Raw genomic sequence first — 15,842 nt, 5'->3', positions numbered from 1 at the left:
TCCCACATAACACAACTTTAATCCAATGGTCTCTAGATTCCTCATTGTCCTGTTGGCTTTTGAATTCCCTGTGGATACTCTTAAGGAACATGGTGGAATGGTTAATGTTCATCTTTGGAATCCCAGAGGTAATTCCTGTTTCCCTTTAGTGTCATGCTCTCTGACTCCCTTAGCCAATAGAGAACCCTCTTCATGCCAAACTGCACTTCATTCAGTTTTTTCCTGGCACTTACTGCCATCTGGCATATCACATAGTCATTGGTTGATTTTTCTGTCTTTGTCCAGAGGAACGAAAGCTCACTTGTGCATACCTGGTGCTGAGAATGGGACCTAGCATACAGCAGGCACTAAAGGAGAAGTGAGATGGCTTTCCCTCATTTAGGTAGTAAATGAGAGGACCAGTCAAATGTTTAACCTAGGAAAATTTGACTTTGAAATTGGTGTTGTTGGCTGCATTTGAGTAAAATAGCATATGCTGCCACCACACCATACCCTGATCTCCAACCTCAAGTATCCAGATGAGACAGAATAAGTAGCCCCTTGGTGGGCTCTGAATGTGTCTCCCCAAATTCATATGTTGAAACTTAACTGCCAATGTGATTTCATTTAGGAGGTGATTAAGTTACAAGGGCAAAACCCTCATAGAGGGGATTGGGGCCCCCGTAAAACGGCTTGAGGAATGCATTGTTCCCTTTGTATCTTTGTAGTTCTGCCACATGAAGACAGTGTTCATCCCCTCCAGAGAACTCCAATATGAGGCACACCTTAGAAGACAGAGGCTAGACCTTCACCAGACCCTGAACTGCTGGCACCTTGATTTTGGGAGTGGCCAGTATCCAGAACTGTCAGGGAATACATTTCTGTTCTCAATAAATTACCCAGTTCTGGGAATTTTGATTTAGCAGCACAAATGGACTAAGAGAGCACCTTATTAAAGGAAAGGATTGAGAGGACTGATTCAGAGGGGAGGAGAGCCCCTCCTCCTCTATTCCTCCCAGGGAAGGATGTCTCAGGACAGGGCAGGGAAAGGGTTGCACCTTTGGCCAGGAAGAGTAGCTTTAATGTCTCTAACTCCAAGATGAATCCTCACAGTCCCTAGGCTTGCAGAATCCTGGAATATCAGATAGCAGTACTTCCTGGTACATGGCAGTGCCCAATAGATATCAAGGCTATCTTTGCTTGCTGGTTCCAAGTACCTGTCAAAGACTCTCTGGTAGAAAATTGTGGTACATAAAAAAAGAATGGAAAGAGTCAATATGCATGTTCCTGCAGGCTTGGTGCTTGGGCTGCTGGTCTTGGCTTTACATGATAAATGAAAGAGAGAAGGATTACCCACATGGTGCAATCTTTTTGGAAATAAAAGTCCAACTTTATTAGCCATTCTTTCTCTTGTAAAACAGGACTCTGCATAAAGCTCTGAAAATCTGCACTAAATCTAGGCAGGCCTGCCACCACAGCATGCCTCGGGGACTCTTCTCCCATAACAATATCCACTGTGTTATGTAGCATTAGTGGGGGTGCAGAACACAGCCCTGGTTGGGGAGTTTGATGCTGCCTATGTAGGTGCCATCTGGGCCTCTGTACCTAATATCAGCCACCTGACCCCATAAGTTAACACTGGAAAGCAGGAAATTGGGACATCAAACATTTTATTGGGTGTCTACTCTATGTTAGAAGTTTTCTTATGTGTCATTTTATTTAGCGCATACCACAGTTTTGGGAAGTAAGAATTATCTCCTTCAATTCATAGATAAGGAAACATGAGATTAAGGGTCAAGTGACCTCCCTAAACCTAAAGAAGAAAGTCACTGAACTGGAATTAAGGCAGTGATCTTTCTGATTCTAAATGTAGGAGTCATTCTACTATAACCCTCTCTTCTCAAAAAGATTTTTTTCTGGGAAACAGGTTTTTAAAAATTGACCATGCCATATTAAAATGTGTCCCAAAATTTCTGAAGAGAGCTCAGTGGAGAGGAGGAACTCTAAAACTTAGAAACACATTTCTTTCCCTATAACTGTTGGGACAGTTTAATGAACTTATGTGCATAACACTGTCAGCATGGAACACAGGGGACAATGGTCCATGATCGTTATCATTATTGTCTGAACTATTATTGGTATTTCTGAGCAACACCATGTACTAGGTTCTGTATGATATGGCTGGCATGGACATCCCAAAGGATGCCCAGGTAGACAGTATCTTAGGGGAGGAATTTACCCTAGAGAAAAGGTCAGCCAGACCAGGCAGGATTAGCAGGCTGCCTATTCAGCTCAGAGGATACTTTGACCATTAATTAAGATGACATACAAGAAAGGGCTTTGAGAACACTCCCACAGCAAGGAGCATGCACACGATATCATGACGGTGATCTCCACACATAAAGCACGTGCGTAAACACAACAGGCTACAGATACAAATACTGGAAACCTTAGGATGCTATTTCAGAAAGCCCCACATAATAAACTTAGTCTCTGTTCCCAGGTCTGTTAGTTACTAGCTTGACAATCTTAGAGGGAAATATCCATCTTAAATTTCATTTTTCCTAGTTAAAAAGGGATGATCAATAACTTTCTCTGTCCTGCTTTGTGCCCTAAGACAGTCCCATGGAGACTCTATTTCCTGGTGTCTGAATCTTCCTTCCCTCTGGCTTCCAGTTAAGTTCCACTATGAAAGATACAGACAGGAGATCAGAGGGTGGAAGGAGGGAGACATCGGGGTATTTTTCTTGACTTCTCTTTATTGATCTGTATCTCTGGTTGCAGTTTTTTTTTTTTTTAATTTGAGGAAGGGGCCTTCCTTATCTGTTGTATTTTTCCTAGGTTCCATTAAAGATTTTTTTCCCCATAGGTTCCTAGGAGTGGAAACAGCCTCTCACTATTGTGAGACTCTGGGTGCCTCACCACCCTCGCCACCTTGCCTTCCCTTTGCAAATATCTCCTTCATTAAAGTGTCCTCATCTGACCTGGGTAGGGTGAATTCTGCCTTCCAGGACCCTGAGTGACATACTTGAGGTCCTGTACTCAGCTTGCCAGGCACTGTCTTTGGGAGATGGCATCTTCTCCCGTGATTTCAATCATCATTGTTTTATCAAATGTCTGAAAGTTGGTTATCTGAAAAGCCAATGGCTGTGGCTGTTAGATGGTAGCTTATGGGTAGGAGATTAAAATCAATTTATGAATCAAGATGAATTAAATGCAACTACAAAACACAATATAATTAAGAGCTAAACTATGTCTTGTCAAACACCGGGCCTCTGGAGATCTAGGTTTGAGTTCTCTCACACTCAATGAAGATGGCGAGGCAAATTCTTTAACCTCTCACAACCTCAAGTTTGTTGGTTATAAAACAGGAGGCTGATGTTTATCTCATAATATCAAAAGAGATAATACACATGACAGCGCTTTCTTGACTCTAAATTGAAATATGACAATGACAATGATGATGGTGATGATGGTATGCCTGGCACCCAGGCAGTGCCACTCACGCTAACAACATGAATCCCCTCTAAAACCTCTGTAATCGAAGACAAAAAAGCCCCTGTGACAGGAAAATGCACTAGCTTCAGGAAGTCTAGCAAGGAAAAAATTAATTTTTTCATTTCTCATCTGGCAAGTGGGCCTTTTCTCAAGGCTAAGAGGCACTTTGTTCTTATCTTTCTCTTACTTTCCTGGGAAGGTGGCCAAATAGAGAATAGATCATTAAGATTTCTATGTTTCCTAAAGAAAAACCACTGGGAGCCAAAATGTCATCACACTTATTAGCAACTTGCAAATAATGAAACATAACTGTCTGGGAACCAAGAACCCTTCAATAAGTTTACTGCACCTGACAGGAGTATGTTATGGCAGGACAAACTCTCAGGGCTTTGGGGATCTCAGAGTTATGAGTGGTGACAGATGGAACCCAAAACTGCATGTAAAACACACACACACACACACACACACACGATTGACAGTCATTGCTAGCTCTGGTCCAGCTGGCTTGGCCCAATCTCAATCCGAAGGGAGAACCTTCAGAGAACACAGGCAAACCCTTGCTGCACATCCACTAAGACACCAGAGCTTCCAAGAGATAGTTGTGCAATGAGGCACTCCATGACAGGTGCCATGTGGCCATGTATCTAAAGTCAGATGCCTGGTGAGTGGTTCTTTTCTGAATATGGGGGAAGGAAGATGCATGAGCTCCTTTCTCCGTTTAAGCCGACCTGTGGCTCTGGGTGGGAAATAGGGAGGATTAAGTAATGACATTTTAGTGATTTTTTTTAAAATTAAAGTTTGTCAGGAACAAATCTCTATTTTATTTTGGCCTGATTTCATAATTGTAATGAGGAACTCCAGCAAGAATCAAGATCCAGGCTTTATTCCCTTTTTTCCCCAGTTCCCCTTAGGTTGGCAGATATAACTCTATCTAACAGGGGAGTTGGAAGAAGTTGAAAACAAGAGGCTTCACCTCTTCAGGACTTTCTGTGCCTCACTTGCTAGTAGATAGTTTGCTTTCTGATCTGATTCCATGCACAGTCATGGGTTCTAGTCTGGGACAGGAAAGGGGCTGGGGAAGCAGAAGGACTGTAGTTATCCAACTGTTCCACAAACTGAGTGCAATAGTCTGTTTCATTTAAGATGCCCATGTGACCATGTATCTAAGTCAGGTGTTCCAGACCAGCAACCATCAGAGACAAAGCCGGGAGGTAGAATTCTTCCTGGCCAACTACTTTTTGCATTTATCATTCAGATGTGAACTTAGAAGAAACAGAGAGCTCATTATTGGACTTCTCTTAAACCTCAATAATGATTTTGATGTCTTTTATATATTTTTCTTAAATTAGGCAAGATACTATACCTTATAGTAGATATAAATAAATGTTATCTTATCAGTTACATATTACAGCTTAAAAAAACAAAAAGAAATTAATGGATATCCAGTAGAAAATCAAGAGTTTTTAAAATTCTAATTCCTATAGCCATATTATAGGGGAAATTTAGCATTCAATATACATGGTAAGCTGCTAAGAAATAGCAAGAGCAAAAATAAGCTTTGATTATTAACCATCTGAAAGGACAGGTGATACAGAGGGCATTTTACAGACTTTATCTCACTTAATACTTTAAAACATTTTACTGGGCTTGGTGTATTTTTCTTTTCTTCCTTTTTTTCTTCTACTTACAAATATTCCACTGACCAAGTTTTGTCCTCATGGACTATTTGAAGATTTGGTTAAAAATGCTCACACACATTATTAGATGAGAAAAAAAATAAAATATGCAACTATATAAATTATTTAATTTCAACTTGATTAAATATGTAAGAATTTATATACACATAAAAACACACAATGACTCTAAATTATATACCCAAAACTGTAACACTAATCGTCTTTGTGGGATTTTTGGATTATTTCAATTTTCTTCCTTACACTTCCTATATTTTCACAATATTTTATAATGAACATTTATGAACTCTAAAATCAGAAAAACAAATTGTATATGTTTTAAATGCATAAAATATTTTTAGACTTCTTGCTAAGTCTTTTGTTTTTCTAATATTTTGTTTCACAAAATAAACAGAATGTATGAAGACCACAATCTGGAAAAAAAACAGTATTCCTTTTGTATATTTTTTAACAAACTGATTTGTTTATTTGTATATTCAAAAATTTCCCAATTTCTTTGGTTAGTTTCTTAGTGAAAGGCTTTTTCATAGCATTAAAAATGCTAAAAAAAAAAAAAAATCACAAAGAAACCTCTTTGTTATATCTCCAAATTCCAGTATCTAGTTATGGATGATTTAAAAATATTATTTTTTTTCTGTTAAAAAAGTGTTTGGAGTGCATTAGTAGAAATTACAAGAATGAATAAAATCAGCTTTCACCTTAGCATCTTTTACCATATGACAAAATATGTAAAAATCAAAAATAATAGAGTGGCAAAAATTCCAAAAAATGTGACAGACTAAACAATTTGACAAGTTTGTAGTCTTATTTTTACTTGGGCTGCAAAATAAAGACATAATTGGGTAAAATATGATGATTTCAAAACTTATAAAGCAAGACCTAGCAAAAATACCTCCATATAGTAGATCCTCAGTAAACATTCGCAGAAACACTGAAGTCTCTTCCCAGTGAATAAATGTGTAAGTCAATCATGAACAAAGTAAATTTTGCCATAATAATGGCGATCAACACTTCCCTTTATTCACCCCTGGATAATTAAATGACAGGTACACAGCACCTTGAGTTTCATCATGGAGTCTTGACATAACTTGTCTCCCCGAGCTGCGGAAACTTCATCAATCCCGATCAGTTTGGCTTTGTACCGGACCCCTTCACCTTTAAACCTCTTTATCAAAGTGGCTTCACTGCGATCCTGACCTGAAAACAGAGAGACAAAGATTCAGATATGAAGCTGTTGAGATCCAATTGTCACTGTGTGTCTTCATCTGTGTCCTGTGGAAGTCAAATCATGGGGCATGGCAGAAAAAAAAAAAAATGAGTAATATCCCTAGATGCAAATTCTGGCTGTATCCACTGAAATACTGAGGCAAACTACTTCTCCTTGAGCCTCATCTTTCTTAGGCAGAAAAATTACAAGAACCATCCCAATGAAGAATGCAGACAAATAAATCTGACAATATATATAAAGCATCTAATTCCGTGTTAAGTGAGAATCACCTACTAAGAGTTCACGTCCAAGAGTCTTGTTGGGAAAGCATCAGCACTGACTCTCCAGTATCCCAACATTTAATAGTGCTTTGGCAAGGGTCCAAGACCTCCCTTACACCCAATTCCATGGGCTGTTTTATAGGGAAACTCAAGAGTAATTGCTTTGTATCAAATAATGACCCAGGATGATTATCCAAAAAATGGTTTTATGATATCTCTTCTGCTAACTCATGAGTTTAGGGAAATTGGCTTCACACTATGTGGAATTGAGTGACCATACCTTGCAACAGGCCCTCTCAATAATTATCAACATACTTACCATTATGTTAATAATATTTTATTAATACAAATAATATATTATATATAATAATTATTATTAACATAATATTTTGCTAAGACCCATTAACCAGGGGTTTAAACAAACCCCCCATAAAGTCAGGGCTATGAAATTGCCGTGAGCTGAGCAAGGGATTTGTGCAGGAGATTTCATAAACTTTTTATCCACTCTTCACAATGACCAAACCATTTCCGTTTTCCAGGTAATTAAGACAGTCTCAGAACTCAGGTAGCTTGTCTGGGCTCACAGAGTCAGAAATAGGTTGAATACGTGGGCATTCAAAGCCCTCTGTAAGCTCACCATAGTTTGCCTACTGTGTCGTCTGGGCACTGCACACTGGTCCTCAGAACTGGGTACACCCAGCCCACTGATGCTCATTGGCTCCAGCTCCTGGTTCCTTCTCTATCATGCCTCCCCTCGTGGTCAGAAACTTACCAGTGAGGGCATCAGAGATAATTCAGTCCATTTCTTCCAGCTAGGTCATGTTCAATCAAAGGCAGCTCTATGTGTGGCTGAGAATTATCTGAGGATATGCTTAAAACAAAAAGCCCAATGGCCACAGCTTACCACACTGTAGTGCTTTTCTGCTGAGAAAACATGGCTTTCATTTCATTCATTTATTCACTCATCCCTTAGCGAGCCTTTCCTCTGTGCCAAATGCAATTACTTACTGGCAACAGATGAAGAAGACAAAAATTGGTGCCCCCAGAAGCTCCAGGTTGGTGATGTAAATAAAAATGTATAGAACATTATGCTAGGTGTGTAAGAGGTTTCCTTCCCACGTCGACTACACTGTCTGAGCCTTAGTTCTTTATCTGCTAAGTGAGGACAAAGGTCTCCCATAGCTTATGTAGGTTACTACAAATATTATGTGCAAAACATGGATTAATTCTCATGGTGAGCTTTCTACTAATGGTAGCTGTTGCCACTATGATCAGCCCAGTAAGAGAAGCACTACAGAGGGCAGGATGCTGGCAGAGGGGAGGCCCAGAAGAAGAACATCTGCAGAGCTAGGCCTGGACATCTGGTCTGCCACTTCTAGTTCTCATTTGCATCCACTGCACTCCGTGACTCCTACATGATCAAAGCCTTTGAACAATATCCATAAAGCAAACAGAAGGCCTAGGTGATTAGTCAGAGAATATAACCAATGTGAAAATTAAACCTCAGGGTTCTGTGAGGGCATGTCCAACACCAGAACTGAGAACATTTGCTACCATATGCCTTTGATGGGCACCTAGCTAAGTGACAGGCCCTGCGGTCCCAGAGTCCCCTCTTCCTGACTCACTATTTAAAGTTGGGTTGGGGTGACCTACAGTTTGGTCTGAGGTTACCTCTCTGCCTTGTCAACACATTACATTGTTTCAGTCACAAATAATGTTCCTTTCACTATTGGAACCCCACCATCCCCAAACTTTAACCGGAATAACATCTATCACAAAGCATGCACCAATGTTCCTAGAAGAAATTCCTAGAGGTAGATAACAAACACCGAAATTGAATCAGAGAGGCCCCGTAACTTGTCCAAGTTCCCTGAGAAGGACATGACCCAGATTTGTACTATGCCAAGCCCATGCTCAGGATTTGTTTGTGTTCCGTGTTCTCAAAGCTGTTCTCTCAACCACTGTGATTAATTGTCTCTCATCAATCTAACTTCCCTATAAAGGCCTAACTTTACCTTCTACAAAAACATATCTGGTCCAAATCTGTAATATTAAATATAAATACACTGACAGCATGAAAACGCCATTACAGGTTAGAGAGAAAGCTTGGAAATGGAACAAACACTTGCAGCACCCACTCATGTCCAAAAAAAAAAAAAATTGTCCACGAGTCAGATACAAAGAGATCCTTAAGAAACGTGAGTCAGGGTGCAGAACTCTGCTGAGGAGAAAGATTCATAAGAGGAGGCAGAGCCAGATCAGGTGAATAAGGGCAGAGATTAATAAGAAAATATTAGGCCATTTAGAGTAAAGTAGGGAGCCCAATTTAGATTAGGACCCAGGGCCAAGCTAATTTGTATGAAGGGCACTTAGGCAGTAGATAATCTAGTTTCTCATTAAATGTTCCACCATTAAAAGGGTAATTTTTCATGAGCACATCTTGAACAAGGTCTCCGTTATATTAGTTAAGAAATAAATAATTGGTATCAAAGCCATAAGGCTGTAATTCCACCAGAGGCACATACAGTTTGAGGGTGTTAGGGACAGGGTCAGTCTTCATGCATGTTTACATCATGAATCGCAGCCTAGTTTGGATATGAGAAAGGCCATGGGTTCAAGGGACACCATCAAAATGGTCACTCTTATCACATATTTACTATGTTGGTCACTATGCCCAGTGTGTCACATCAGCTGATTTCTCCTTTAGTCTTCACAATGCTGTTTGAGTTAGGTTCTCTAATGAGTACAATTTCATAGAAGACCAACACCAAAGTCCAGAGTTGACAGAAGAGTCTATGTTTTTAATAACAACTCCATTGAGACATAATTCGCACACTATAAATTCACCCTTTTAAAGAATACAACTCAGTAGTGTTAGTATATTCCCAGTTATACAACCAGCACTGCTGTCTAGTTTCAGAATATTTTCATTACTCCAAAAAGACACCCTGTGCCCATTACCTATCATTCCCCTTTCTCCATTCCTTCCAGGGCTAAGTAGTTACTAATCTCTGTCTCTGCTGAGAGCCACGGCCGAGTCTGTATGGCCCCTGGCATTTTGCCAACAGTACTGATTGACAGGCGAGGCATTACTATCCGCCTCTGCCGCAACTTTTGAGTTCTCGCACTATTTTGGAGTTCTCGTGGGGATTTCCGGGGATTCCCCGAGAGTTCCCATTGGTTGGGGAAGTGCAGGAGGAGGGATTTCCGCGAGAGATATTTCCGGCTGGGGGTTCCTAGAAAAGCCTCGTGGCGTTCGGGAGGATTCCCCGGGAGCTGTGTGAAGTGTTTTCCTGCAGTTTAAAAATAAAGTTTGTTCCTGCTTCAGTGGCTCGTGATTTGTGCCCAGCCAGACTGCGGCATGTCTCTATGGATTTATCCCTTCTAGCTATCTTATGTCATTGGAATCTTATAATGCATATATTTTTGGTGTCTAGATTCTCTTACTTAGCAGCAGCATGTTTTTGAGTTCAGTACGTATTGGCAATTCATATCTATTTTTCCTTGAACATTATTCCATTGTGTAATTATATCACATCAGCTGTTGCAATTTAGATTTTAGATTGTTGCCAATTTTTGGAAACAATCTATTATGAATAATGCTGCTAAATACTTGTAAGTATTTGTGTGGATATGTTTTCAAATCTCTTAGTATTATACCTGGGAAAGAAGATGCTAGGTCATATGGTATATTTCTATTTTTCACTTTTTGAGAAACCATCAGACTTTTTCCAAAGTGACTATACCATCTCACTAGCAAATTTGGAGATCCAGGTTCTCTACCAGATGCTCTTCCCAACATATGGTATTGTCTTTTTACTTTAGTAATTTTAGTGGATGTTAAACAATATCTCATTGTGGCCCTGATTTGCATTTCCCTAAGGATTCAGGATGCTGAGCACAAGAAAACACTTTCTTTCATTTGCATATATTTTTTGGAGAAATATCTATTAAAACCCAGAGCCTTAATTTGAATCCAGATCTTGTGCAAATTTCATGGTTTTAACCCTGAGGGTGAGCTTCCTGTGACCTCACTGCACTCTTATTTAGTGCTTTTAACTTTGTGCCACAGCTCTTTGAGTCTTAAGCAGCCTAGAGTAAATCTACAAATCTTCCTGGAAACAGGCATTGGTATTATTCTGCAGATAAACTATAGCCAGAGAAGGAATTAAAAGTTATTTTCAGTTGAGTTGGGAACAGTTTCTCACCCTGTTCTACTCTAGGACCTGAGTTCTTCTGCTGGGAGACAATGGGACTTAAGGGTCTAAAACGTGAGCTCTGCAGGCAGGACCCAGCCATCTGAGTCACTCTCTTAGTTATATTATGGTAGGGAAGTCCTTTGATAGATAGCAACACTATTATAGACATGTAGAGATAGTGGTTGCTCTCATGTGGGGTGACTGGGAAGGTTAAATAAATAACACTCAGGACAGGGACTGACATAGACTAAGCTTAGTCAACACTGGCCATGGTTACTTAGGGGACCACAACACTTTCAGGTTGTCTGGAACAATCTCCAGTTTATACACTTATTGTCTTGCCACCTCATTACCAGCACTATTTACTACTCTCAAAAGTACCGAGTAGGAAACTTCACTTGAGGGTGTCATCCCCAACAATACTATCATTTATACACCATCTTGCATCATCGAGTTCTTGGTCCAGATGCTGTGCAGGTTTAAGCATGGTGAGAAGGTAGGAGGCCCAACAGGTGAGGAAGCAAGGGACATGCTGTGCAGAGGAACTGAAGGCATGCTGCTACCTGGAGAAGAATGAGGTGGGTCAGCCTGCATTTTAGAATCACCATGAGAATCTCTGAAAACACTACCCTGCATGCAAATTTTGATTGGACTATTGTGGGGTGAGCCAGAGACAATGTACCTGCAAGGCAGGGGGCTAGAGAGCAACGTGTGTGTTCTAAAAATAAAGTTCGTTTCTGCTTGATAAGTGGCTCGTGAATTGTGCCCAGCCAGACTGCGGCACAGGGCTACAGTGGTGCTGTCAGAGTCTGGAGGAGACTGGCTACCAGAGCCTAGGAAGCTTCTGGAATTCCCTCTTTAGGTCATAGGAGCTATAAATGACCCACGTTCATTTGAGGATTAGATTAAAAGCAATATCTTGGCAACATTTGGGGAAGTTTAAGGTTTTCATAAATTGATTGATTAATTCATTTATTCAATACTTATTGAGTGCTTATGGTGTGTTCTAAGATGTTAGAGATACAGGAGTAAATGAAGCGTATCAATATCCCTGTATACATGGTCACTGCATTCCAAGGACAAGGCAATTAATTTCTACAGTAATTTTTAAATTTTAGTGAAATGGAGAATCAACTGTAAAAACAACTACAACAGCAACAGATTCTCATAGCCTACCCATGAGATATTGCACTAGTAGGAGGGACTCAGGAGATTGAGGTGAACCTGAAATATGTAGTTCTTAAAGATCACTAGAAAGCAGCAAGGAGTAAAATGAATAGCAATTTACTTATGTAGGAAAATCTCTTGTAGAATGGTAATTCTCAACCTGGCATCCTCAGAATGGAAATTCACAAAATTCTTATTGGGATTTTTCAAATCCATGCTAATCTTTTAAACATTTTATCAGCTGTGAAGGAAAATGGTATAGTAGTAATAAGGTACCTCAAAGGTTATTTTCATAGATTTCAACACTGCTTTCTTACAGGATGGAGAATATTTGTTAATGTTTTTCTAAAGGGGATCACTTTAAGTTCCAGAAATACGACTTGGGATCTGTGGCTGGCTGGGCATGTGTTCCCCGGGGGATAAAGCGTGTGCCTGCTGCTGGGCAGCCTCTGCCACCTCATTACTGCTTCCCTGCTTAGATCAGAGGAAAAGAGCCACCACTGAGTGGTTTGAAGATTTCTACTCTGATACACCTGCTTTAGTTGGCTTCCTGAACAAGAGTAATTAACAGCAACTAATAGGGGATGCTTTGTCAGAGATCTTAATCCAAAACTCTCTAACCTAATCTGAGAATTAAATTTTCAATATATCACTGATTTGAATTCCAAAGGAGGAAGACATGGGGGGTTATGCAGGATCATACAGTTGCCTAGAAACCAAGCCCCCTGAAAGAAAGGCAAGGAGGCCTGGATTCAGACAGGTCTTTGTTACTGCACCTTCACCTATGTGATTACACAGGACCACCTTACGCTTTGTTGAAGTTCAGTTTCATCACGTGACCAATGAGTGTTCGTGGAGATAAGATGGTCTCTAAAGCTGAGTGCTAACTACCTGTGAGGATACTTATAACAAAGATTTAGAGAGTTCTACCAGGAGTCCAATCTATGTGATATATTTTGGAATAGTTCAGTTTATTGTTATAGCAATTTTTGTTGTTGCTGGGGTACTAGGAATGGAACCCAGAGCCTTGCACATGCCAGGTAAGAGCTCTATTACTGAGCTACATCCCCAGCCCTTTTGATTTTATTTTTGAGAATGGGTCTTGCTAAGATGCCTAGGTTGGCCTCAAACTCAAGATCCTCCTCTCTCAGCCTTCCAAGTAGCTGGGATTATAGGTGTGCACCGCCATGCCTGGGTGTTATGGGAGACTTATGTGGTTGTATTTTAGATCTGTAAACAGAAATTCAGAGAGCTCATGCTGCCTAAGTTGACACATCTAGGCAAAACCTCAATTTGGGGTTTAAACCCAGGCCTTTCTAAATCTCCAGGAACCAGGTCTCCAGAGTATCTGATTTAGTTTTAATCATATATTTCTATAAGTAAAGTAGCCTTGAAAACAGTATAAATAGGTACCTAGTGAAAGAGATATAATGCTACATAATATGCACATACTACTGACAATCATATATTTATGTTATCACCTACTTGTTCTTAAAACTTTTCAGTTTTAAACCAATCATAGATGTGTTACATTCCTCGTGTGTCCCATGTCCCAGAGTATTAATTTGCATACCCAGAGGGGTATTTTCATCTTCTAGTGTTTCCTTGAAGATCACTCTGAGAAATAGCAATGTGAAAAGCCCTCAGGGAATCACAGCAAACCCACAATGGTAATAAGAGGTATGTTGTTTCCAGGAGTCTCCCATGTTGGCTTTATAGTGGGTCATATGCCCCCAGAGGCTGCTCTTTCATGCAGTGGGGGTGGGTGGGTTGCCTGCATCTTCCTAGAGGGCATCTGTAGGCATCCAGACATCACAGGGGATGTGCCCCCACTGCCTCCTTAGAGATCCACCCCAAATGCCATCCCATCACACACTGCCTGACCTAAACGCCACGGTCTCTGCCTGGCCTGCCCTGGGCTGTCTTCCCTCACATTCCTCTTTTCTGTCCCCTCACCTCTAACACCTTCAACTCTGGCCTGTGGGGCAGGCTTCACCCCCATCCTTGGCTTTTGCTAGCTTCTCTTCTCAAAATTGCCTTGTTTCCTTAACAAATACTTTAAGACTCAGACTCTCTGCTGGGAGGGTTTATTTTTCTCTCCAAGTTCCGTGCTCTTCCTGTCCCCAGTTCTTTACCAACTAGAATGAACGTCCTGGACGTGTCCTACAGAATCCCCCCAAATGGTGTCCCTGCTGAACTCCCCAGCCTATTTTGGACCACACCAATGGCCTCCATTCAATCTCCCAGCACACCACACTCTGCATGCTGTTGTGCTGTGTTAGCTTTCTGTTATAACAAAAATACCTGAGATAATCTGCTTAAATGGAGAAGAGATTTATTTTGGCCCATGGTTTCAGTCTGTCCTCACATGACTCTGTCATTTTTGATCTAATGTGAGGGAGACCATCAAGGCTGGGAGTATGTGATGAAGCAAAGTTGCTTAGCTCGTGGCAGCCAGGAAACAGAAAAGGAAAAAGGGGCCAGAACCCCAATATTAATCTCAAGGACAAGAACCCAATGACCTAACTTCCTTCCATGAGGCTCCACCTTCTGAGTTTCCATCTCCTCCCAACAGTAGAGGATGGTCACCATGAAAGGTTGAAGAAGCTAAAATGTAAAGGATAAAACTTGATTCTATAAAGTCTTTCTTCTAGTTCTGTTAAGTTACACATTTCTGAAATAAGATTAAGTTTTGTTCTCCTGGGACCTGAAAATTGTGAAAGCATAAAACAATTCCCGGAATTGCCCATTAGATGTGTGTCGAAATCTCCCCTGACCACCTAGTTGCTCAACGAGAACAACCTCCTTTCCTCAGAAACCGTGCAGTCCCGCACGTACACACCTCAGGGCTTAAACCAATCAGTTTAAATATATACCCATCATAGTACTGACCAATCACCCCCACCCGACCTGTTCCCACCAGTGAATGTGCTAATCATGTTTTAGAGTTGTTATTTGATTTTCCCGCGGTATGTGATGATTTGCTAAAGGATGCTATGATGTATGTAAAGTCCCTGCCCCCTCCAAAGAATGTATATAAGCTCTGCTCAAGTTGTTCCCGGGGCTCTTTGTTCTTTGCTCCTCTGAAGTGAGCTCTGAGCCCCAGCATGCTGGACCCCCAATAAACCCTTTGCTGTTGCATGAGACAGTCTCTTGGTGGTCTTTTCCTCCGACATTCGCCCGACCTTTACAACCAAGACTTCAGCACATGGCCTATGGGGGATATTTAAGATTCAAACCACAACTTTCTACCCCAGGACTCTAAAGACTCAAGTGGTGAGGGCTAACTGAGGGTGCTCCTGGGAGGTTGTAGAACCTTTAGGAAGTGGGGCCTCGTGGAAAGACATTATGAGGTCACTTGGAACATGCCCTCGAAGGAGACAGTGAAATGCTGGTTTCTCCTTTAGTTGAGGCTGTTTCCTCCATCACATATTTTGGCAGGAAGCACTGCCTCACTATAGACCCAAAAGCAAAGGGGAAAAGCAACCTCAGACTGAAACCTCCCAGACTATGAACTGAAATAAATGTTTCTTCCTTGTAAGTCAATTATCTCAGGTATTCTGTTACAGTGATGGAAAGCTGACTAATACAATGTGCTCTACAATGTGCACCTGCAGTTCTTTGGGTCTGCATTCTCTATCCCTCCCTCATCCTTTCTCCCTTTCCTGTTTGCACCTGAGATTCAACACAATGTCCTGTGCCCTGGAGTCCTCTGTTCTAGAGAGCTATCCAGCTGATTTACTTTGAGATGCTCTCTGTATATTCTCCTGAGAATTCCTCTACACTCTTGCAATTAATTAATCTTATTTGCACTAAT

General features: G+C 40.9%; 1 protein-coding gene across 6 annotated transcripts in view; it reads right to left on the bottom strand.

Moving 5' to 3' along the window:
• Window positions 1–15,842, bottom strand: part of Dab1 (DAB adaptor protein 1) — a 1,139,889-nt gene that overhangs the window by 147,074 nt on the left and 976,973 nt on the right. For all 6 annotated transcript variants that reach the window (XM_048815305.1, XM_048815307.1, XM_048815306.1 and 3 more), the window contains one exon: window positions 6,229–6,368. In XM_048815305.1, coding sequence (XP_048671262.1) covers window positions 6,229–6,368 — 140 coding nt within the window. The remainder of the gene's footprint in view (window positions 1–6,228; window positions 6,369–15,842) is intronic.

This window comes from Marmota marmota, unplaced genomic scaffold, assembly GCF_001458135.2.
Source record: "Marmota marmota marmota unplaced genomic scaffold, marMar, whole genome shotgun sequence".
NCBI classification, from domain to species: domain Eukaryota; kingdom Metazoa; phylum Chordata; class Mammalia; order Rodentia; family Sciuridae; genus Marmota; species Marmota marmota.
This window is presented reverse-complemented; position numbering and strand designations above follow the sequence as displayed.